The following is a 23,831-nucleotide window of genomic DNA, read 5'->3' as shown; positions in this document are numbered from 1 at the left end:
ATTTTCATTGATTAAGCAAAATGTTATTATTAATATTCTCTAAAAATAGTTACTTTTTATTTAGCATGTCTGAGATGAACATTATACGTACAGTATATAAATATAATAATTCTCTAATCAAAAATCATTCTAAAATCTATATGAAATCTAAATGATTACAAATATGAAAACTAGTGCTGTCAATGCAATTATCATCACGACTAATCTCATGATTTCTGAGCACTCTTTGGAAAGGAATGGCATTAAATCGTAATATTATTAGATTTAGAAAATAAATAATTTATTCAATGTTTCATTGATATCTTAAGTGCACATTTTGTCATAGACAACCCTAGATCCATTTTGTAAAATCTTATTTTCTCAAACTTTTCATAGTCTCCCTAGCACCCCCTGGACCCCAGGTTTAAATCCCCTGACCTAGATGACCAGCTCCTATCTGTGCGTGGGAGAGTTTGCATTGAGTAGCCATGATTACGGGCTTAAATAAAAAGCTAATCCTTTCGCTCTGACTCTTGAACGAGTTAGACATGCTCCTTCAGCTTGCGTGTCCTGGTGGAATGGGTTGGAATGACATGTGGAGAAAAAGGTAATATCCAGCGTGCGTGTGGAGAATCCCGATGACGATGCCGAGATCTTTATTATGCAGAGCAGCACTCTGACCTTCCCCTCGCCCCACCCTCTCTCCTCCCCTTCTCCTCCTTCTTCGCTGCCTCCCCCCATTTCTCTCCTTTTGTATGCAAGTGTCTGATTGAATCTGTTCTACTTGGTCATAAAAAAAAAAAAAGATTCAAAATCTGAAAGTATGCTTCCCCCTCTGTAAATTCTTTGGGCGGAACATCCTTAACCACTTCAAGCTAGAGATTGTGAGGCGGTGCCCTAAAAATCAAGCTCCACCCTTATTTTTTTCCTCATTTTACTATTCTATTTTACAATAAGTCACAATACTAAAGTAAAGTCAGTCGTAACTTCCAGTTCACGCGGATTTTAACAATGAGAAGTTTGTACCACTCTTGGCTACAAAGAAATTAATATGATATGGAATTTTCTAGGCATACACAGACACTATCATATGTTGTGACAATTTATTCTATTATAAAAATATGAAATCGTATTTATAAACTCTGAAGAATTTCTTAACTTTTCAAATACGTGTACTTTAAGCTTATGACAAAGCAAACTATAAAAAATTAAATGCTGATGGTGACAGATTTGTAATACAAATATGTCATTTACATTTTTTTTGTCCAAAAAATATATTTAAATAATATTATAAATTATTATGAATGTCAAACAAAAGGATTTTGCATCACACCATTGGATCATAATAAAACCAATAGCATCCTTGATATATGTGTTAAATGCCTAATATCTAAAATGACAAATATATTAAAGTCCCCGTGAACCGAAAGTTGCAAACGACTTTACATTGTGACGTATTTCCAAGTGAAACAGAATACTGAACAGAGGGCAGGGTTTTACTTTAGCACTCCTCCTCTCCATCTCTGTTCATAGCAGACTAAAACGGTTTGAGGGGAGTGGTTAAGCGTTTTCAACCCAAGCCGTCAAACTGACGTCATCAGAAAAGGAACACCATTCCAGACCGGAAGTAACTTTTCGAATTAAGATTGGTAAGTCTATGGACTAATTTATGCTGACACATGGCAAAGTATTTGTGTATGAATGACAATTAAACGGGCTTAAATCAAGAAGGCTTTGTATGACTTACACCATATGACATCAAAATTGACCATGAGCTTGTAAATAAAATTCACCTTATAATGTCCTTCAGACTCAGCAATATTGTGTGTGTGTGTGTGTGTGTGTGTAATGCACCAATATGAAGCATTTGGCCAATACCAATAATTCTTTATGTTTGGAAGCCAATAACCAATATAATGGCTGATAAATTTTTGAGAGCCTGGTTACAAAAACAAAAGTTTCACCATTTAAAGCTGTCCCAAGCACACAATTATAATGTTCTCATGACAGAATTGCGCTGCACATGTTGCACTTATCTGTATTTTTCTGTTTGAAGTGATTCCAATCATATTTCAAAGAATTCAAAGCAATGGTGAACGGTGCACATCTGTGTCTCAGCTGAAGGAAATAATCTATTATTTATCGGATTTAATATATCGGCCAAATTTTCTTATCGGGCCTATAACATTAAAAATGAACATATATCGTCTGATACGTGCATATATTTGACTACAGATTGCTATGGTACTGACTTAGAAATGTACTGTAGGCCTATAATGTTGCTTGAATTTTTAAGCTTAAAAATTATGAATAATTAAAATTTTATAGTGTGAACTACCCATACTAGCAAGCACGCAGACTCAACAAAACATGCACCCACACACTCCGCCACACAGCCACCACGGGACCTGAGCTATGACGTCCCAATCCAAGACGTTCTGCAAGCTTCTTCTCACAGCTCTTGGTTCAGAGAGCATGAAATTGACAGACGGAGGATGTGGGATCCGACTGCTGTGCTGTTTCTATCTCTCATCGAAGTGGAGTTAATGACCTTGTTACTGCCACATGGCAAACTCAGAAACGCTTTACTCGAGGGCAGTTTACAGCGCCCGCTCAAGTGCTACAAAGAGCAATCTGCAATGTTCCACAAGGCCTGTTGCACCTTTAACGCCAAACACAACAATAACTAAAAGAGGATGAAAAATTTAACAGTGACGTAAAACTGCCAATGACAAGAAACACATACATTACAGCACTTTTTAAAATCACTTTAATGCCCGTAAGAGAGAATCTTACAAGCTTTAAAAGTTGTGCAACAGAGCAGCCTTGGAATTTTCTTGGATTTTTGAGACCAACGTGACCTCTGTGTCCATTAGATTCTCCGCAGGAAGTTCTGGAAACGTAACACAATGCTGGAGACACGGTTGAATAATTGATATCAATTATGCTATTTCAAAGACACATGCATTATTCAGTGAAACTTTGTATTAGTCCCAAATCCATGACTACAGCTAAAGGCGTTACACTGAGACAGGAAGTAGACAGAGAAATATGCCCTTCATCTCAAGATCATGCGAAACACACAAAACAAGAGTCTCGGCCACAAAGGAACACTGGGAAACCAAAGTTACAACTCAAGCTATAAATGAGTGCTATGCTTCCTGAGAGTGGAGAAGGCCTATGGCACTGGCAGAACGGAAAAAGAAAGAGAGGAACTGGATGAATTATATGCACGCTGTGAAAAAAAAAAAAGTGTTGTATTTGCAAAATATTTGCTTTTAGTGTCTTATTTAGTCTGAAAATACAGGAACTCTTAAATGGCCTTCAATAGAGCGCTGCAGTGATGATGTAATTTTGTAGGCCAACCCGTAAGTTAGCATCACCCCGATTCCCTTGAGAAAAAGCCAATAGGATTTTTCCATCGGCTTTTGGAATATTGCATAGAATAAGCTCTCTGACCAACAAAAAGTTAATGATCCTTACACATTTTGTTCACTTTTATGAACTAAAGTAAAAAGCTAATTGTAGGCTATAAATTACACCACTGTCGCAACTATTTCAGTTTTTATTTCAAAACATTTTCCCTGAAAGTTGTAGTTATGATAGCTTGCTAGAGCATGATTATAAACACAACGAGGCTGTGAAAGTGGACTAGTGAGTAGATGAGTTTACCTGTTCAGCTGATGACGTTTAATGTCCACGACAATCTCTGTAGTCCCATTTAGCCACTTGTTAGCAACCACCTTTTACAAGACGAGTAAACGCTTTAAAAAACAAAATCACAATTAAGGGGGGTATTACTATGTATATTATGTTGTAGAATATAACACGAAAATATCTTGAGCTTGTGTTAACAACGGACCTAATTTCAAGCATTTAACCAAAAATCCATTGACTGGGATGGCGGAACCGGAAGTGCTCAAATGAAAACCCATTTCCAGGTTTTGGTTAACAAAACTACATCATCCCTGCAGCACTCTATAGAGAAAGATGTAGGCTGCATCTCAATCAGCGCCCTAATTCAGTAGTCAGGGCACTGATCAGGGAGTCGGCCATTTTAAGGGCTATCGCAAAATCCCTCCAGTTCACCGAAACTTTCATTCCCTAAAAGTCCCACAATGCACCATGGAAACCAGGGAGCATCGATGTGCACTATGTTCTCTTAACGGAAGTTGTTCTTAAAAATACAAAACATTATTTAATCATAATGTCAACATAAACAAACATCGCTAAACAGGTAATGAACATAATCTAGCTAACATTTATAATTTATTTACAGTTGAAATTTTGCACGTATATGTAACATGCAAAGTATTTATCATAATGTAAAAAATAATGAAATAAAGATATCAGTTCTGTTGTTATTCATAAATACCCGTAGGGATGTTGGGATAGAGTGGGTTTGAGTCCTTATGTCTCTGTGTCTGACTATACCAATGTCTGAGTTCATATACATGATTTACTGGTTCATGGCCTAGGAAGTGTGGGAGTTGATTGAGACGTGTAGATAGGTGTAGTAACGGTATTCACCAGCAGGGGCTACGGCAGACACTTTAGTTTCCACACCGGATATGATGATGCTGTCTGACCGAAAGTGGCCCCTACAGTGCAATAATCTCTGTCTGTATGTCATTTGGGGCCAGTCTCGTCCATGATCATCTCTCAACATAAAGCTCCTTAATGGGGCTTACATTTCATGAGCGAGTGTGTGTGTTTTTTTTTTCTACCCAATATGTTTATGCATCAGTTAATCCTTGCGCTTGAATGCATGTGTACATATGTGTAATGTGTCTTCCCACAGCATTCCATGTAGTTAGTTTGTGTGTTCGGCAGATGTTCAGTGACATACAACATTACATAAGTCTATAAAGCATGCAGTGCTACTTTAGGAAACATCAATGGATGGATGAAACGAATGCAGGCGAGGCCACAATCAATTTACGCTCTTGGCATTTATCTTTGTTTTGTGTGATGAATTGAGGGTCCCTGTCAATAAGAATTATGTTATGGAATGCAAGATGGCATCTCCTGTTTTAATGAACGATCTGGAACAGGGCTGTTGTTGGGGGGACAACCAGGAAGTATTACTAATGAGCATGTGGCAAAGAAAATGGATCTCTTTTTTTATTCGTATGCAAAGTGTGGAGCACACGTACGTTTACAATATCAAAGTACTGACAGCATCTAAATATAAACACTTCAAATGTTTACAAATCTATTAAGGTTCAACGATTAATCGAATAGGTTGTTTATATTGTATTTGTGATAAATTAGGTTAATTAAATATGTTTAACACCACCACATTGACTTGCCTGATTTGACTTCGTGTTTTCATTTTGTTGTGTGATGTCGAAAGATCGATCGGAACTGTTGTGACACCAATGACAAACGTGAATCTGTAATGAGTGAAACGCATTCGCTTTCCTGAATATTTAGAATAGAAATGCTATTCTTTCTGCAGTATGCATGCACATATTGCTAGGATGAACTATATTTTCCAAAATGGGCAGTATAAAACACAGCATGAGATTGCAGTGCACTCGACTTGACCCTTTCATTTCCAGTGTGATGAATGAACCGTTAGACAAATCAGCTGTTAGTGACTCATTATTTGACTGCCACCGAGTACAGGCTGAGTAAAAATACAAAATATCCATTTTAACACAGGACATGTTTTGAACTACAGTTGATTACCATGGATTGAAAGTGTTCATGCTCAGCATTTTGAAGTCTTTAAGTGGCCTCCTCAGTCCCCTGACCTTAAAGCCATTGAAACCCTTTGGGAAATGATAAACCTGATTTGTGATAAGTAAAGCAGGTCTTCAAATGAAGCTCAACTTTTAAGGACGATTTTAAATAAGTTTAGCATGGCGCATACGCAATGTTTAGTGAGTCAATACCCAGAAGAATGTCTGCTGTAATAAATGAAGGGAGAACCAACAAAATATTAAAGCAACACTAAGGAACATTTTTTACCTTAAAATAATGTTTCCAAAATCGTATCAGTGGTTCATCAAGTCGTACAGTAACAGGGTGAAAGGCACTTCTGGATTCGCTTTGCAGCCCTATATCTGCTATAACCACACCATGCAAGTTTGCCAAACCGGGTCGCGTTTCTGTAGTTCGAATGAGACATAAGAAAACTACAAATTTGACTTGCTTTACGCCAAGCGTTACGATAGTCATTATTTAGTTTTCCTTCGTTTCTGATGTCGCAATACATCATACTTTCATGAAATCATGCAACATACTCTACCTTGTCAGTGGACATCGTTCATTCCAAAGCCGGTGCTAGATAAACAGCGAGTGTGCGTGTGACTGTAGGCTGCGGGCGGCGAAATTATTTACGACAGCGGTAATGGACTTTAATGGACCGCTTCCAACCTGTAGGGCGACCGAAGAGGAAAAGTTCCTTAGTGTTGCTTTAATAAGGGATTACATTGTAGTCAATGTATGCTTTAATTCCACATTCACTCAGCTTCAGCTCCAACCAGTCGTCAGAGTACATGGAAAGCTTAGTGTGTCTCTATGTACATACATGAAATATAGTATATTAGTGTCTATCAACACATTCTAATATACCTACGAATACTGAGATCACCTTGTGCAAAGACAAAGGCCACAGAGTAATAAGATACTCAATTGAAGCTAGGGTTCATAAGGGGGCTTATGGGAAATGGAGGCAGCTTAAAATGCCGCAGAGGGTTTATGGGGATGAACAGCTACAATCTGCAGTTCATTACCTGCAAGGGGGAAGGAGAAGATTACTGAATCACTTACACTTCTGTCTCTCTCTCTCTCTCTCTCTCTCTTTCTCCGTCCCTCGTCGACTTGTGAGGGAGCGCTGGGAATGAGGTGTGTTTGAAAGCAATTGCATGTGTTCTAGTTTGGATTCATATCGGTATGTCTCTGGCTTTTCATTTACCTTTACAAACCAAAAGTCTCTCTTTTGAGTCTGCGGTGTGATGGGTGTGATTGCATCTCAGTGACAGAAGCATTCGGAATCTCAATACCATCTGTAGAGGAGAGAGTCTATAGAAACCATTTATCAAACCAGAGATGAAGGCACCAGAACAGACACTATACACTAGGGCTGGGTATTGACACAAATTTCACAATTCAATTCGATTTCTATTCACAAGCTTGCAATTCGATTCGATTTCGATTACGATTCGATTCGATTCGATTCAATATCGATTATTTTGGATATCAGCTACAATACATTGCAAATTTTCTCAAGGAAAACAAATCTCTTAACTATTATTGTAACTGGGAGTCAGTTGTAGCCTATAGGCTTCATTAGCCTACTATAATATTGAAGGTAAAAATTAACTGATTTGTATACAAACACTTAAAATACACTTTTTATTCATTTTTATAATAATAAAGTTATATGAAATTATATAAAACATTTAAATGGTGGCTGTCATAAAAAACTTTCCAGATTTATTCAAACATGCATTAAATATTGAAGAACATTAAACATTATAATGAATATGTAATATGGTGCATATATTTAACAAAATGCTCCTCTCTAGAGTAAATTTTTCTAGCTGACTAACGAGTTTATGGTCACTGGATATGGTTTTTCTGAGGTAAATGTGACGTTACATGACATTGTTTACTAACGTCTTTCCACGGTTGAAACAGTGATTGAGCGATTCCATGTGACATGATACGGACTTCGATAAGTTGTACTCTATCTTTTAACACACTTTCAGATGCTCATTCATGTTTATTTCGCGCTGTAACTGGTATTATTAATGCGGAAGGGAAGATCACGTGCGCTCCGCGCTGCTGCTTCTCTTGAGCTGCGCCAGAGCGATCTCACGCCACAGCGCCAAAACGGTAATTATGTTTTTGAATTTCGTAAGAAAATGGACGTAATTTGAAATCTGAGACTTTGTTTCATATCAATAATAACAAAGCCCAAAGATGATTGCGATTTATTGGATTGGATGCGCGCAACAATGTTCCATTCATTCATCAACTGAAAACAGGATGACTAATCGATTCTTGGGATTTAAGAATAGATATCGTTTCGTAAAAATGAGAATCGATTAAAATCGAGAAATCGATATTTTTTGCCCAGCCCTACTATACACTATATCTTGTCTGAGGTCACACAAATCACACACCCACCCACCCACACATGCACCTATTGTGCTCAGACAATGCCATTATACTGCAAGTTATCTGGTAGAAACTTAGTTTGAAGCAAGTAGTTTTAAATCGAAGCCTGTGTCGTCTGAATAATGGCTGATCGTGGCAACAGGCCCATAACTATTTCTGTCAGGAACCTTACAACTGTGTCAGCGCCTCCCACTCCTCATATCTTTCTCATGTTCTCTTTCTCACCCTCTCTCGCTCAGCCCAGGAGGGTTTTTCCAGAGCATACTGTCTATAAAATGGGTCAGGACGGGACAAGGCTCTATTTTTATCAGAAAATCATTTTCATAACTCCACAACAGGTATCTCACAGACCTTGATGCCCATATAACTGTAGACCAATAGCATGGAGGTTCCCTCAGTAGTCCATTCCCCATCGCTCTCCAGGGCTACACAGCTGCTGCCTGGATAGTTCAAGACGCAGAACAATGAAGGCTGCTGGAAAGCTTTCAGCTCAGTGTTGGAAGTTGATGAAATAGTTCAACCAGAAATGCAAATTCGGTCATATTTTACTCATCCTCATGTTATTCCAATATAGATTAATATATCATCATATGGGTTGGATTATGCTTCTTTTTCTTTTTGGAGCTTGACAGTTACCATCCACTTTAGTCTATAAGAGAAGCTCACATTCTGTAAAATATCCTCTTTTGTGTTCAGTGGAAGAAAGAAAATATAATATGTGTAATGATGATGACAGAACATTGGGGTTCCCTGTTCTTGACCAATGAATCTCCACTCTTAAAAATAAAGGTTATTTATTGGGATCTATGGTTCCAGAAAAAACCTTTATCATCCATGGAAACTTTTCATTGCACAAGTTCTTTAAAATGGAAAAAGACTGTTTAGAGAATTTATTGAAATGTTCTTCACACTAAGAAAAAACGATTCTTTAAGAACTTTTAAAAGGTTCTTTGGGGAATGCAAAATGGTTCTTCTTTGGCATCTTTGCGACTCAATTTTGCAACCTTTATTCACTTTATGAGTGTAGGATTCTAAAAATAATTTTTATTTAGACTGTTATGGCTAATTAATTATTAATACTATTTTTTGAACCGTTTAATTTTTGCTCAGCACAAAGCCGGAATGTTTCTTTTTCATTAAACAGAACAAATTGAACAAATTAAAGTTAAATCTATTCTAATTACATTAGGGGAAGAAAATAACCATCATAGACAATTTTCATCAGTCTTCCAAAATGTTATTTTGCCAGTTAAGAGTATAATTAATTTAAAGTAAGGTTACATTATTTACCATAAAACATCTGTTCCTTACATATGCCGTCAAAAGACAAAACTGTAAAAGGAGAGTACTTTGAGATAGCCATGACAAATCTAACTCACAGCATTTTTATATGATGGATGTGCCATATTCAAAAGTAAATGACAATGGAATGTTGTCATAAATGCACATTTTGTGAATTTTAACCTTTTAAATCATTCAGCTGAATTGCCTCTTCCAGATTTGACGGTGCATTTTAAACCTTAATGGTCATTACAGGCTTTGCACCAAATGCTGCATGAGTACATGAAGAATGTCTGCCCAAATGGATGTATGAAATCCATTATGTGGCAGAAGAGCACAATCCCTGAGGCAGCTCGTCTAATTTACGTGGGCTTATTACAATGAGATACTTATAGAGCTTGACAATATAGTGGCATATTATGAATGACCTTCTCTTTAGCTGCAGTGAGGAGGGGAGGGGAGGGGAGGAGAGGGGAGGGGAATGGGAGCATGCGGAAGAGAAAAATGCTCCGGGGATTGAGGTGTTTCCCCATTGGCTGTGTCCTCCGAGTTTCTGAGCCTCTCTCACACATTTGTCTGTTCCGTTACACACGCTTTCACCAAGTCGATGGTTATCAAACACACACTTGCACTCGCATTTAAACCCTCACATATGCTTAAAAAAAATCTTATGCACACACAGACGCAATGGTGATATAACAAAACCCAGTATGATTTCCTGCATCCAGATGCCAGTTAAGCAGCATGCATTGTAAACATTCCCAAATTAATCTGCTTACGTAACCCCTTTGACATTGATTAAAATACACAGAATTCAATGTAATGATCTCTGATTCGACTGCAAGCAAAAATAAGGTTTGTTTGACTGCCAAAGACTGGAACAGGGCAACTACAGGACAAATTCAGATGGTTACAGTAGCACGGAAAGGACAAATCTGTTAAGGATGAGTCCAAATGAAAGGAGTCGGTGAAAAGGACAGTGACAGCATAGACGGACCAGACCTAAGACATAAAAAAGGGGAGGAGGGACAGTCTTAGGATAGCAACACAGGGCAGAATGTCCCAAGGCTTGCAGCGCATCGGTAAGCTACACAGGCTCTGAATTAGAGTCAGTTGCCTTTGAACCAAATGCAGCTCTCCACTTCTGAGAAGAAAATCCCCTCATTTCTCAGTTCACAGAGAGGCAGGAGACAAAAGCTCTCTCATCCCCGCATTCTAATCGGCAGCTCTGGGATGCACACTCACACACTCATATACACAGCTTAACAAACACACACTCAATGTCTCTCTCTCTCTGAGAGCCGTCTCATCATGCTCTCTGTTCTCTTTATCCTGCTCTGGCCGTGACAGTCTAAATATCTGCTCTACCTTGCCTGCTAATGCTGCTGCTTTCCATTCTACTCCACCTCAAGCACAATTTGGGTAATTGGACACACTGCATGGGCTAATCCCTTGTTATTGTTTTTATTTTTATGGGAAAGATTGACCTTTGAGAGCAGTGACAGCACATATCCAATCTGACTATAGGGTATCTAGTACATTTAAAACAGGATTTGAAATGTTTCCAGAACCACAAGAGATTTCAGATATCCTGTTGTTGCTTTTCAAGTGAGATTAATCTTTTTAAAATGCATTGTGGCTAAATGCACTACCGTTCAAAAAATGTTTGGGCTAAGTAATTTTTTTTTTTTTTTTGGAAAGCAAATTAACCATTTAATTCAGCAAAGAAATCAGCATATTATAATGATTTCTAAAGGGTCATGTGACACTGAAGACTGGAGTAATGATGCTGAAAATTCAGCTTTGCCATCACAACAATTAATTATAAAATATATAAAATATTAATATATATTATTAATATATTTCACAATATTTTTGTTTTTACTGTTGGTGTGCATAATTTAAAAACATTTAAAAAAATAATACAGACCTTAGGCTTTTGAACGGTAGTCTATCTATACAGAACTGCATATTGAACCATTTTATTTGGTGTTGTGACATTAGAGCTCCTAAATAAAAAAATAAAAAAATAATTGGATCAGTCATGAAGATTCTGGTGCCCTGGGGTGCCCAATTCGGCCCCTGGAAGGCTGCCTCAAACCTAATCCAACACACCAACCTGACCCTTCTAGTCTTCCTGAAGACCTTCATTACCTTAGGTGTGTTTCATTAGTATTATTTGTATACTCTGTAGGATGGTGGTCCTGGAGGAACAGGATTGGACCCCAATGATATAACCAGAGAAGTTCAGCACCACGGAGAGCAACCTGGAAATTCAGCACCATGGAGAGAGTCCAAAATCTTCAACGCAAGGCCCAGAATTTATACTTTCACGCCATAAACTAAGCCTGACGTTTTCAGCACCAAGAAAAGTGTCCACATCATCCTAATTACGCCATCTTTCACATCAGTTTATTTGGCCAAACTCTTTAATATGAGGAGAGTAATTAAAATGTCTGCATAATTATTTACCTCTCTAAAAGCTGCATGTCGTCAATTATCTGTGAATCATTATTGTGGAGACACATGGAGGGCACCTGCATAATTATTCTAATTATGATAATCATCAATCCTTAAAAGAGCATTCAGTCACTTACAGAGGTGTAGAGATATCCCTCGCTGTTCATGCCCAGGTAGAAACCAGTCTTCGCTCCCTGAATCGCCACTATCCGCAGACCCACAGGAATCAAGTTGAACTGTGCTGTGGGACGAAATAAAGAAAAATTCATACTCCGAAAAATAGATAAAATACTTGATGAAGAATAGCAAACAGTGTCAGAGAGAATGGAATACTCAGGTTGAAAACTGTATGGTTGTCAATCAAACTGTCTTTTCCTGTCTAAGTGGGCTGTTCTTGGGAAGAATAAGCTGCAATGACAACCAGACCTTTTGCTTGAGTCAAATGTCTGGCTTTGCAAGACTAGAGACAACGTAACATAGGATGAAACAGGATAACAGAGATGAAGACGAGAAAGACACAGAAGAGAGGATGTAAAACTGTCAGGGATGGCAAAGATAATGGCATGAAGTGGGGGAAGGTATCCAGTTGGGACTATCTGTCCTACGTCTGTTGTCCTTGATAGAAAGATGGATTGTATTTGATATGGATGATTCAAGGAACATCACTGGTTCTGAGAGATATAGCAGAAGATAAAAAACATGCTAAATAAATGGCAATGAGAGGGAGGGAAAGACAGAGAGATATTCCCTCACAGACTAAGGTCAATATTTCTGCAATTAGTCTTCAGTGAGATTTTCCTGCCAGAGTTTGACATATGTATGACAGTATGTAATTGCTGTCGGACATTATTGTAACGATTTAGCACCATCAAATTCACCTCATAGGGCGTGAAGTGTTTAGGATTCATGTCAGACCGCCCTGTCACAACGTTCATGGGATGCTGCAGTAGTATGGTTATTTAATATGTGCGACAGTCATTTCAATAGACAAGCGTGACATGTAAGCTAGTCCTTGACAACCCAGACAGGAATGTGCTTCACTAGCGCACCCTGACAACTGCCATCCCAATAAAATACTTCTCAATCCGTTACACACACACACACACACACACACACACACACACACAAAACTCACATAGAGCTACATAAGGCACAAGAGCTCATGACACATCACATTCTCTCTCCTTACTGTCTATTTCCCTTCGAGAACACCATGTTATGGTGACTCAACATAAAAAAAAGATTGTGCCATTGAGACCTCAGGTTGAACCTGTACAGAAGAATTAAAGGGATAGTTTACCAAAAACCAGAAAATTCTGTCATTTATTACTCATGCCGTTCCAAACCTGTAAGACGTTCGTTCTTCTTCGGAACACGAATTAAGTTCTTTTTGATGAAATCTGAGAGCTTTCTTTCCCTCCGTTGACAGCTATGCAACTACCACTTTGGCGCTCCAAAAAGGTCATAAAGAGATCGTAAAAATAATCCATATAAATTTAGCAGTTTAGTCCAATTTTTTTTGAAGAGACATGATCGCTTTATATGATAAACAGACTTAATTTAGGCTTTTATTCACATTTAAACTAACATCTGCATCCGCCATCCATTCCTCCAACCGCCAGAGGGAGCCATCGCCTGAGTACTGACTACTGCCTGTTCTTCTTGCATCACTTCCTTTTCTTATCTGTTATAAGCCATGATGTTTGTTCATCATGTTGTGAAGTATTGCCAGGTTACCCTGGCTTTACTGAGCATTTCTGTTATCTTGTTTTTTTGTCACGTGTATGTTTCTCTGCCTGTTCTTGACTACGGTTTTTGGATTACGGACTTTGATCCATTTGCTGTTTGGACTGCTGCTACTGTTAATCGAACCTGTGCATGCTCACTGACCATGCTTCCGGTCTTGAACCTTATATTGTTTGTTTCACGGTGTTTAATAAACACAGCATATGGATTCAACTACTCAACAGAGTCAGACATCGTAACATAACATTGATCAGTGGTCATAAACAGAAGCTCAACCGAACCTTCTTGACGCACAAGAACAAACCTTTTTGGTTCTTGCTGAAGCTCAAACATGATGTGTAAGACACGAGAATGAACCTCATTAGTACTTGTGGAAGCTCAAACTTGCTGCGTAACTCTTGAGAATGAGCCTTATTGTTCTTGCTGAAGCTCAAACGTGCTGCGTAACACGAGAATGAACCTCATTGGTCCTTGCTGAAGCTCAAACGTGCTGCGTAATACGAGAATGAACCTCATTGGTTCTTGCTGAAGCTCAAACGTGCTGCGTAACACGAGAATGAACCTCATTGGTCCTTGCTGAAGCTCAAACGTGCAGCGTAATACGAGAATGAACCTCATTGGTTCTTGCTGAAGCTCAAACGTGCTGTGTAACACGAGAATGAACCTCATTGGTTCTTGCTGAAGCTCAAACGTGCTGCGTAATACGAGAATGAACCTCATTGGTTCTTGCTGAAGCTCAAACGTGCTGGGTAACATGAGAATGAACCTCATTGGTTCTTGCTGAAGCTCAAACGTGCTGGGTAACATGAGAATGAACCTCATTGGTTCTTGCTGAAGCTCAAACGTGCTGCGTAACTCTTGAGAATGAGCCTTATTGTTCTTGCTGAAGCTCAAACGTGCTGCGTAACACGAGAATGAACCTCATTGGTCCTTGCTGAAGCTCAAACGTGCTGCGTAATACGAGAATGAACCTCATTGGTTCTTGCTGAAGCTCAAACGTGCTGCGTAACACGAGAATGAACCTCATTGGTCCTTGCTGAAGCTCAAACGTGCAGCGTAATACGAGAATGAACCTCATTGGTTCTTGCTGAAGCTCAAACGTGCTGTGTAACACGAGAATGAACCTCATTGGTTCTTGCTGAAGCTCAAACGTGCTGCATAATACGAGAATGAACCTCATTGGTTCTTGCTGAAGCTCAAACGTGCTGGGTAACATGAGAATGAACCTCATTGGTTCTTGCTGAAGCTCAAACGTGCTGGGTAACATGAGAATGAACTTCATTGGTCCTTGCTGAAGCTCAAACGTGCAGCGTAATACGAGAATGAACCTCATTGGTTCTTGCTGAAGCTCAAACGTGCTGCGTAACACGAGAATGAACTTCATTGGTCCTTGCTGAAGCTCAAACGTGCAGCGTAATACGAGAATGAACCTCATTGGTTCTTGCTGAAGCTCAAACGTGCTGCGTAACACGAGAATGAACCTCATTGGTTCTTGCTGAAGCTCAAACGTGCTGCGTAACACGAGAATGAACCTCATTGGTTCTTGCTGAAGCTCAAACGTGCTGGGTAACACGAGAATGAACCTCATTGGCTCTTGCTGAAGCTCAAACGTGCTGCGTAACACGAGAATGAACCTCATTGGTTCTTGCTGAAGCTCAAACGTGCTGCGTAATACGAGAATGAACCTCATTGGTTCTTGCTGAAGCTCAAACGTGCTGCATAACACGAGAATGAACCTCATTGGTCCTTGCTGAAGCTCAAACGTGCTGCGTAATACGAGAATGAACCTCATTGGTTCTTGCTGAAGCTCAAACGTGCTGCGTAACACAAGAATGAACCTCATTGGTTCTTGCTGAAGCTCAAACGTGCTGCGTAATACGAGAATGAACCTTATTGGTTCTTGCTGAAGCTCAAACGTGCTGCGTAATATGAGAATGAACCTCATTGGTTCTTGCTGAAGCTCAAACGTGCTGCGTAACACGAGAATGAACCTCATTGGTTCTTGCTGAAGCTCAAACGTGCTGCGTAACACGAGAATGAACCTCATTGGTTCTTGCTGAAGCTCAAATGTGCTGGGTAACACGAGAATGAACCTCATTGTTCTTGCTGAAGCTCAAACGTGCTGCGTAACACGAGAATGAACCTCATTGGTTCTTGCTGAAGCTCAAACGTGCTGCGTAACACGAGAATGAACCTCATTGGTTCTTGCTGAAGCTCAAACGTGCTGCGTAACACGAGAATGAACCTCATTGGTTCTTGCTGAAGCTCAAACGTGCTGCGTAACACGAGAATGAACCTCATTGGTTCTTGCTGAAGCTCAAACGTGCTGCGTAACACGAGAATGAACCTCATTGGTTCTTGCTGAAGCTCAAACGTGCTGCGTAACACGAGAATGAACCTCATTGGTTCTTGCTGAAGCTCAAATGTGCTGGGTAACACGAGAATGAACCTCATTGGTTCTTGCTGAAGCTCAAACGTGCTGCGTAACACGAGAATGAACCTCATTGGTTCTTGCTGAAGCTCAAACGTGCTGCGTAACACGAGAATGAACCTCATTGGTTCTTGCTGAAGCTCAAACGTGCTGCGTAACACGAGAGTGAACCTCATTGGTTCTTGCTGAAGCTCAAACGTGCTGCGTAATACGAGAATGAACCTCATTGGTTCTTGCTGAAGCTCAAACGTGCTGCGTAACACGAGAATGAACCTCATTGGTTCTTGCTGAAGCTCAAACGTGCTGCGTAACACGAGAATGAACCTCATTGGTTCTTGCTGAAGCTCAAACGTGCTGCGTAACACGAGAGTGAACCTCATTGGTTCTTGATGAAGCTCAAATGTGCTGCGTAATACGAGAATGAACCTCATTGGTCCTTGCTGAAGCTCAAACGTGCTGCGTAATACGAGAATGAACCTCATTGGTTCTTGCTGAAGCTCAAATGTGCTGGGTAACACGAGAATGAACCTCATTGGTTCTTGCTGAAGCTCAAACGTGCTGCGTAACACGAGAATGAAACTCATTGGTTCTTGCTGAAGCTCAAACGTGCTGCGTAACACGAGAATGAACCTCATTGGTCCTTGCTGAAGCTCAAACGTGCAGCGTAATACGAGAATGAACCTCATTGGTTCTTGCTGAAGCTCAAACGTGCAGCGTAATACGAGAATGAACCTCATTGGTTCTTGCTGAAGCTCAAACGTGCTGCGTAACACGAGAATGAACCTCATTGGTCCTTGCTGAAGCTCAAACGTGCTGCGTAACACGAGAATGAACCTCACTGGTTCTTGCTGAAGCTCAAACGTGCTGCGTAATACGAGAATGAACCTCATTGGTTCTTGCTGAAGCTCAAACGTGCTGCGTAACACGAGAATGAACCTCATTGGTCCTTGCTGAAGCTCAAACGTGCTGCGTAACACGAGAATGAACCTCATTGGTCCTTGCTGAAGCTCAAACGTGCTGCGTAACACGAGAATGAACCTCATTGGTCCTTGCTGAAGCTCAAACGTGCAGCGTAATACGAGAATGAACCTCATTGGTTCTTGCTGAAGCTCAAACGTGCTGCGTAATACGAGAATGAACCTCATTGGTTCTTGCTGAAGCTCAAATGTGCAGCGTAATACGGGAATGAACCTCACTGGTTCTTGCTGAAGCTCAAACGTGCTGTGTAACACGAGAATGAAACTCATTGGTTCTTGCTGAATCTCAAACGTGCTGCGTAACACGAGAATGAACCTCATTGGTCCTTGCTGAAGCTCAAACGTGCAGCGTAATACGAGAATGAACCTCATTGGTTCTTGCTGAAGCTCAAACGTGCAGCGTAATACGAGAATGAACCTCATTGGTCCTTGCTGAAGCTCAAACGTGCAGCGTAATACGAGAATGAACCTCATTGGTTCTTGCTGAAGCTCAAACGTGCAGCGTAATACGAGAATGAACCTCATTGGTCCTTGCTGAAGCTCAAACGTGCAGCGTAATACGAGAATGAACCTCATTGGTTCTTGCTGAAGCTCAAACGTGCTGCGTAACACGAGAATGAACCTCATTGGTCCTTGCTGAAGCTCAAACGTGCTGCGTAACACAAGAATGAACCTCATTGGTTCTTGCTGAAGCTCAAATGTGCAGCGTAATACGGGAATGAACCTCACTGGTTCTTGCTGAAGCTCAAACGTGCTGTGTAACACGAGAATGAACCTCATTGGTTCTTGCTGAAGCTCAAACGTGCTGCGTAATACGAGAATGAACCTCATTGGTTCTTGCTGAAGCTCAAACGTGCTGGGTAACATGAGAATGAACCTCATTGGTTCTTGCTGAAGCTCAAACGTGCTGCGTAACACGAGAATGAACCTCATTGGTCCTTGCTGAAGCTCAAATGTGCAGCGTAATACGGGAATGAACCTCACTGGTTCTTGCTGAAGCTCAAACGTGCTGCGTAACACGAGAATGAACCTCATTGGTTCTTGCTGAAGCTCAAACGTGCTGCGTAATACGAGAATGAACCTCATTGGTTCTTGCTGAAGCTCAAACGTGCTGGGTAACATGAGAATGAACCTCATTGGTTCTTGCTGAAGCTCAAACGTGCTGCGTAACACAAGAATGAACCTCATTGGTTCTTGCTGAAGCTCAAACGTGCTGGGTAACACGAGAATGAACCTCATTGGTCCTTGCTGAAGCTCAAACGTGCAGCGTAATACGAGAATGAACCTCATTGGTTCTTGCTGAAGCTCGAACGTGCTGCGTAACACGAGAATGAACCTCATTGGTTCTTGCTGAAGCTCAAACGTGCTGCGTAACACAAGAATGAACCTCATTGGTTCTTGCTGAAGCTCAAACGTGCTGGGTAACACGAGAATGAACCTCATTGGTTCTTGCTGAAGCTCAAACGTGCTGCGTAACACAAGAATGAACCTCATTGGTTCTTGCTGAAGCTCAAACGTGCTGCGTAATACGAGAATGAACCTCATTGGTTCTTGCTGAAGCTCAAACGTGCAGCGTAACACGAGAATGAACCTCATTGGTTCTTGCTGAAGCTCAAACGTGCTGCGTAATATGAGAATGAACCTCATTGGTTCTTGCTGAAGCTCAAACGTGCTGCGTAACACGAGAATGAACCTCATTGGTTCTTGCTGAAGCTCAAATGTGCTGGGTAACACGAGAATGAACCTCATTGGTTCTTGCTGAAGCTCAAACGTGCTGCGTAATACGAGAATGAACCTCATTGGTTCTTGCTGAAGCTCAAACGTGCTGCGTAACACGAGAATGAACCTCATTGGTCCTTGCTGAAGCTCAAACGTGCTGCGTAACACGAGAATGAACCTCATTGGTCCTTGCTGAAGCTCAAACGTGCTGCGTAACACGAGAATGAACCTCATTGGTCCTTGCTGAAGCTCAAACGTGCTGCGTAATACGAGAATGAACCTCATTGGTTCTTGCTGAAGCTCAAACGTGCTGCGTAACACGAGAATGAACCTCATTGGTTCTTGCTGAAGCTCAAACGTGCTGCGTAACACGAGAATGAACCTCATTGGTCCTTGCTGAAGCTCAAACGTGCTGCGTAACACGAGAATGAACCTCACCGCACATCAAGCGAACATGCTTGAGTTTCCGTTTACCATAACTGATGTATGAGTTGATGAAAGTTTATATGTCACTAAAAGCCTAAATTCAATCTGTTCATCATATAAAGCGACTGTGTCTCTTCAGAAAATTTGGACTAAACCCCTCAATTCATATGGATGAGGTTTTGATCTCTTTATGAACTTTTTTGCAGCATCAAAGTGGTAGTTGCGTAACTGTCTATGGAGAGTACAGAGAGCTCTCAGATTTCATCAAAAAGATTAATTTGTGTTTTGAAGATGAACAAAAGACTTACGGGTATGGAACGACATGAGGGTGAGTACTTAATTACAGAATTTTTGGGTGAACTATCCCTTTAACTTCCAGAAATGGGATACTAAGATCTTAGGTTAATAAATTTTCTTCAGTGGTTCTATGCAAAAAACTTAAGGTGTGTCCATACTGAATTAATTGCTGGAGTTGCTGAACTACAGGGCAAATCACCTGACTTCCTCTGTCTGCACTCCCACTGGTAGCCACTGCATTGCATAACTGCTCATTTACATAAAATAAAACTCAGCTCAACTTGCATTGCCAATATTTGCTTGTGAGCCTCAAAAAGGCAACACTAATTAAAAATGAATGACTTCTGAGCAATCATTTAACCATTAATTTAAACCAAAATTAAAATTCTATTTTACTTTATTCTAAATTAATGACAAACTAAATCAAATTTTTAAAATGCTTCAAGTAAATGTGGGCATCCCAACGTGTGTACAGTATGAAAAATAGGTATTAATTTTGAAATTTTCTAAAGATTATACACGCTTGGGAAAAAATAGGTTCTAGAACAGGGGTGTCCAAATGGGCCACTGTCCTGCAGAGTTTAGCTCCAACTTGCCTCAACACACCAACTTGGAAGTTTCTAGTATGCCCAGTAAGACCTTGATTAGCTGGTTAAGGTGTGTTTAATTGGGGTTAGAGCTCAACTCTGCAGGACAGTGGCCCTCCAGGAGCAGGATTGGACACCCCTGTTCTAGAACCTTAGAGGGTTCTGTCAGACCCTTCATATATAGAACCTTTCCCATCATGGGATAATTTTAAGACTATGAATTAAACAGCTCGTAAACATACTGTATCGCTAGAAAATATGGAAATAACCTGTTAAAAATTGAAGTGTAGTTTAATCATTTATGGAAATAACCTGTTAAAAATGTAAGTATTGTGTAATCATTTAAGGCATTTCTTCTTATATAGAACACTTTGGCATAATGGGTTCTTTAAAAGTGAAACAAGAACCCTACCGTTGTATATATAGAACCCCATTGAACCTTTTTTTCTAAGATTGCATTCAACAATGTTATTTAATTATTAGTGTTTATAAAGAATAAGTGAGGATTAGATATATATTGTACATCCCTAGACAGAACATATACACTGTTATGTTTAAGGTGTGTGATATTGACAATAATTATAAATTGTTTTATTTTTATTTTGTTAATAATCATAATTAGACAATATTTTGCTGTGTGTTTTTGTGAAGTTGCATCTGATGGTATTTAGATGTATTTACACAGACTATTTAATGCAGAGGTGGCATAAGCCTATTTACACTGAAATTACAATTGCATTAATAGTAATATAATCTATTTTTTTTTTAAAATATTGAATATTACATATTGAAATATGGAATTATAAAAAATTAATTTTCTGGCTTTCCATGTTTTCACTGTTAAATGGTAGGGGGGGCTATTACACATCTTCTGATAGAGTACTGAATCTCCTGATCAAAAGATATGCGAAGAAGATGCAGAAACGAGCGATATATGTAAAATAATGCGATCACCAGCATTAAGCAGCAAATAAATCTAAACTGCCTAATGTTACCGAATCAAATGTCGACCCAGGATGAGCTATAGGAATGTGCAAGCATTAGGGGTATTGATGGATTCGATCTGCTCCATCCATTTTTTGATCATTGTTCTGAATCCAATCTGGATGTAGTCTTTGACAAAAACGTGATTTTCTCAGCTTTTCGTTCAAAATGTTGCTTTTTTTATGAAACCTACCCACATTCTAGTGTTGGGGAAAAAAGAATGCACGAAGCTATAAAATGTTTTTGTTGTTGTTGTTTAAAAGCAGAGCGTCTGTTCTTTCTTTTGATATATTGCATGTTCAGATATTCATACAACAAAATATTCTGGGGGCATGACATTTTTGTGAAAATGATCAACAACAAAAAAACCCAGCTGCTGGCAGTGGCTGGCTTAAAGGAGAACTCCGGTCAATTTTAACATTGAGCTCATTTTTGTGTAAATTTGGAGTGCTGTCAGTACAGAGAACAACGACAAAAATCGGTGTTGCCTACACCGTGTTATCCTCTTTTTAAAATTTGCACCCTGTTGACTTCAATGGGGCAAGTTTTAAACCTGCTTTTAGCCTCTTAACATCCTTGATGTGTCATTACAAGTGCCCAGCCATTGTGAGTGATTCCTTCAGAGTGAACACGGGTGAATCTGACTGCAGTAGATGTGAAAGATATTAATAAAAGTGATGTTAATTCAGCCAGCGCACATACCTGTGTTTACTTCCAGTTTTCGGTCAAAGTCCATAGTAGTCGATTGTCGAGTTCACGCGCATAGGTTTAGTTACCTATGATCACGCGCGTGAACTCGACAATCGACTACTATGGACTACTATGGATAGAACGAGTGGATCCTTCACACTCAAGCCTATCCCAAGATTAGTGGCCAATGACTGGATTTTTTTTTTGGGAGAAAATGCCAGATTAAACTTAAGTATTGCTGGGATTCAACTTGAATATTCAAAACACACTTTTCAAATATTGACATATCTTACCAATTATGTGATTTTATACTCTTTATTATGTACATAAATGGACCATAATTGGAAAATATTTAGACAGGTTGTGAACCCTCTTTTCTTTTCAGACAGTTGAATATAACTTTCAAAAAAGTCAAGTGCACCTGTCACAGTTGTTAGGCCACAAGAACAATCCTATTGTCTAGACCGTCCCATTTAACAACGCTCGGTCCGACCTTCATGGACTTCAAAGTCCTTCGAAGGGTGCTGCCTCTGAATTGGGACGCAACTGACACTGGTAGGTCACGTGACAGTAACAACATGGCGATGTAGTACGTCCAAATTTCATTCATACTATCCATATTCACACTATATACACAACATACTTTTTTAACGGTCACAAAGTAAATTCAAATTCAAATGTAGTACCTACTCAGACATGTACTGAATGTGATTTTGGACGCAGCCCATGTTTTTATGAATGGGTTATTGAATCAATCACTCGATTAGTTCAAAATGCAGATCCATTTAGTACCGAACCACGGCTGTGTGTTGCACAGAGGTGCGCAATGGTTTTGTTGCGGTTTTGTTTAGAACAATTTGCATTGGATTTCTAACTGAGTTCTAAGAGGCCATTCACACAAAACTAGTTTTTGTGGGTAACAACGCGAGAAGCAGGGCAGTGGAACGGAAAAAAACGGTATAAAAATGTGTTTTCCAAAAGTTTAACTTAAGCGCTGTGTCAATCATGACGCGCTTCAAATGATGCAAGCACAACGGTCAAACATGTCCGTCTAATGCATAGAAAAACAATGGAAAAGTAGCACAGTGGAATTTTGCAATGTGAGTGACATACTAATTAATGTCAGCTCAGACATCGTTAAAACAACAATTACCATATTATCATAAAAACTGAATCAATTACAGACATCTGATTAAAATACACAACAAGGCCAAGAATATCTGATAATCCTCTTCTAATTATCGGGTTTGGCCTTAATTCCAGACAAGACAAATATTCATACCACGGCATGTGATCTTCAATTCAGCTGAGTGTGAATCCCCAGAGTTGTACCAGTGACCATGGGTTATACACCTTAGGCCTAACATAAGGGACATATGCCAACACAGGCTTTCAAATTAATTACAACAGACAGAACATGTACGTGAGGAGACTGTAAGACAGAGGAAATGAATGACATGAACAACAAAAGTTCATTTTATGTCTGTCTAGAAGTCGCAGGAACGGACACACACAGACACAACTCAATAGTTTCCACAACTGACCAACCAAAGTCACACTGCGCTTGTCAGGTGTGAATTACAAGTGAGAAAGAACACGCGCTTACAGAAGCAGCTGTTCTCGTCCCTTGTGCCGTCCATGGTGCCATCCGGCAGCATCTGCAGGTAGTAGCCGTGCTGGCTGTACAGACGGGTGACGATGCCTTTTAGCTGTGGCTCTGCAGAGAAAAAACACAATCACAGACACACAATATTAGTCCGGGGAGAAAACATCACAGTTTGCGGATTGCGACTTCATTAACGCTTCATTAAAGCTTACCCATCAGAGTATATTCATTAACAGTGCCTCAAGATGTACTTATACTGCAATGCTGTGCACATATTTAGTATGACACTCTCAGAAAAAAAAGGTACAAAAGCCGTTACTGGGGCGGTACTGTCACGTTGTGTTTCAGGCAGGAAGACGAAGACAGATCCAGTTAAGTACACTCAAAGTTTAATCTTAATACCTCAGGCAGGCAGAGAGACGGGCGATAGCAAACACGACTTAGCGTAACAGGGATCGGACAGGGAATGAAGGCAAGGGCACAACTTAAAGTAACAAACACAAATGAGATGATTA

General features: G+C 39.8%; 1 protein-coding gene across 1 annotated transcript in view; it reads right to left on the bottom strand.

Annotated features, from left to right (window-relative positions):
* Positions 1–23,831, bottom strand: part of fgf11b (fibroblast growth factor 11b) — a 59,572-nt gene that overhangs the window by 8,784 nt on the left and 26,957 nt on the right. Inside the window, exons 2-3 of the mRNA XM_079861002.1 lie at positions 23,317–23,427; positions 11,991–12,094 (exon numbers count right to left, since the gene is read on the bottom strand). Coding sequence (XP_079717128.1) covers positions 11,991–12,094; positions 23,317–23,427 — 215 coding nt within the window. The remainder of the gene's footprint in view (positions 1–11,990; positions 12,095–23,316; positions 23,428–23,831) is intronic.

The sequence above is a fragment of the Squalius cephalus genome (genome assembly GCF_949319135.1).
Source record: "Squalius cephalus genome assembly, chromosome: 24".
In the NCBI taxonomy this organism is placed as follows: domain Eukaryota; kingdom Metazoa; phylum Chordata; class Actinopteri; order Cypriniformes; family Leuciscidae; genus Squalius; species Squalius cephalus.
The sequence above is the reverse complement of the archived record's forward strand: the minus strand, read 5'-3'. Positions and strand labels throughout refer to the sequence as shown.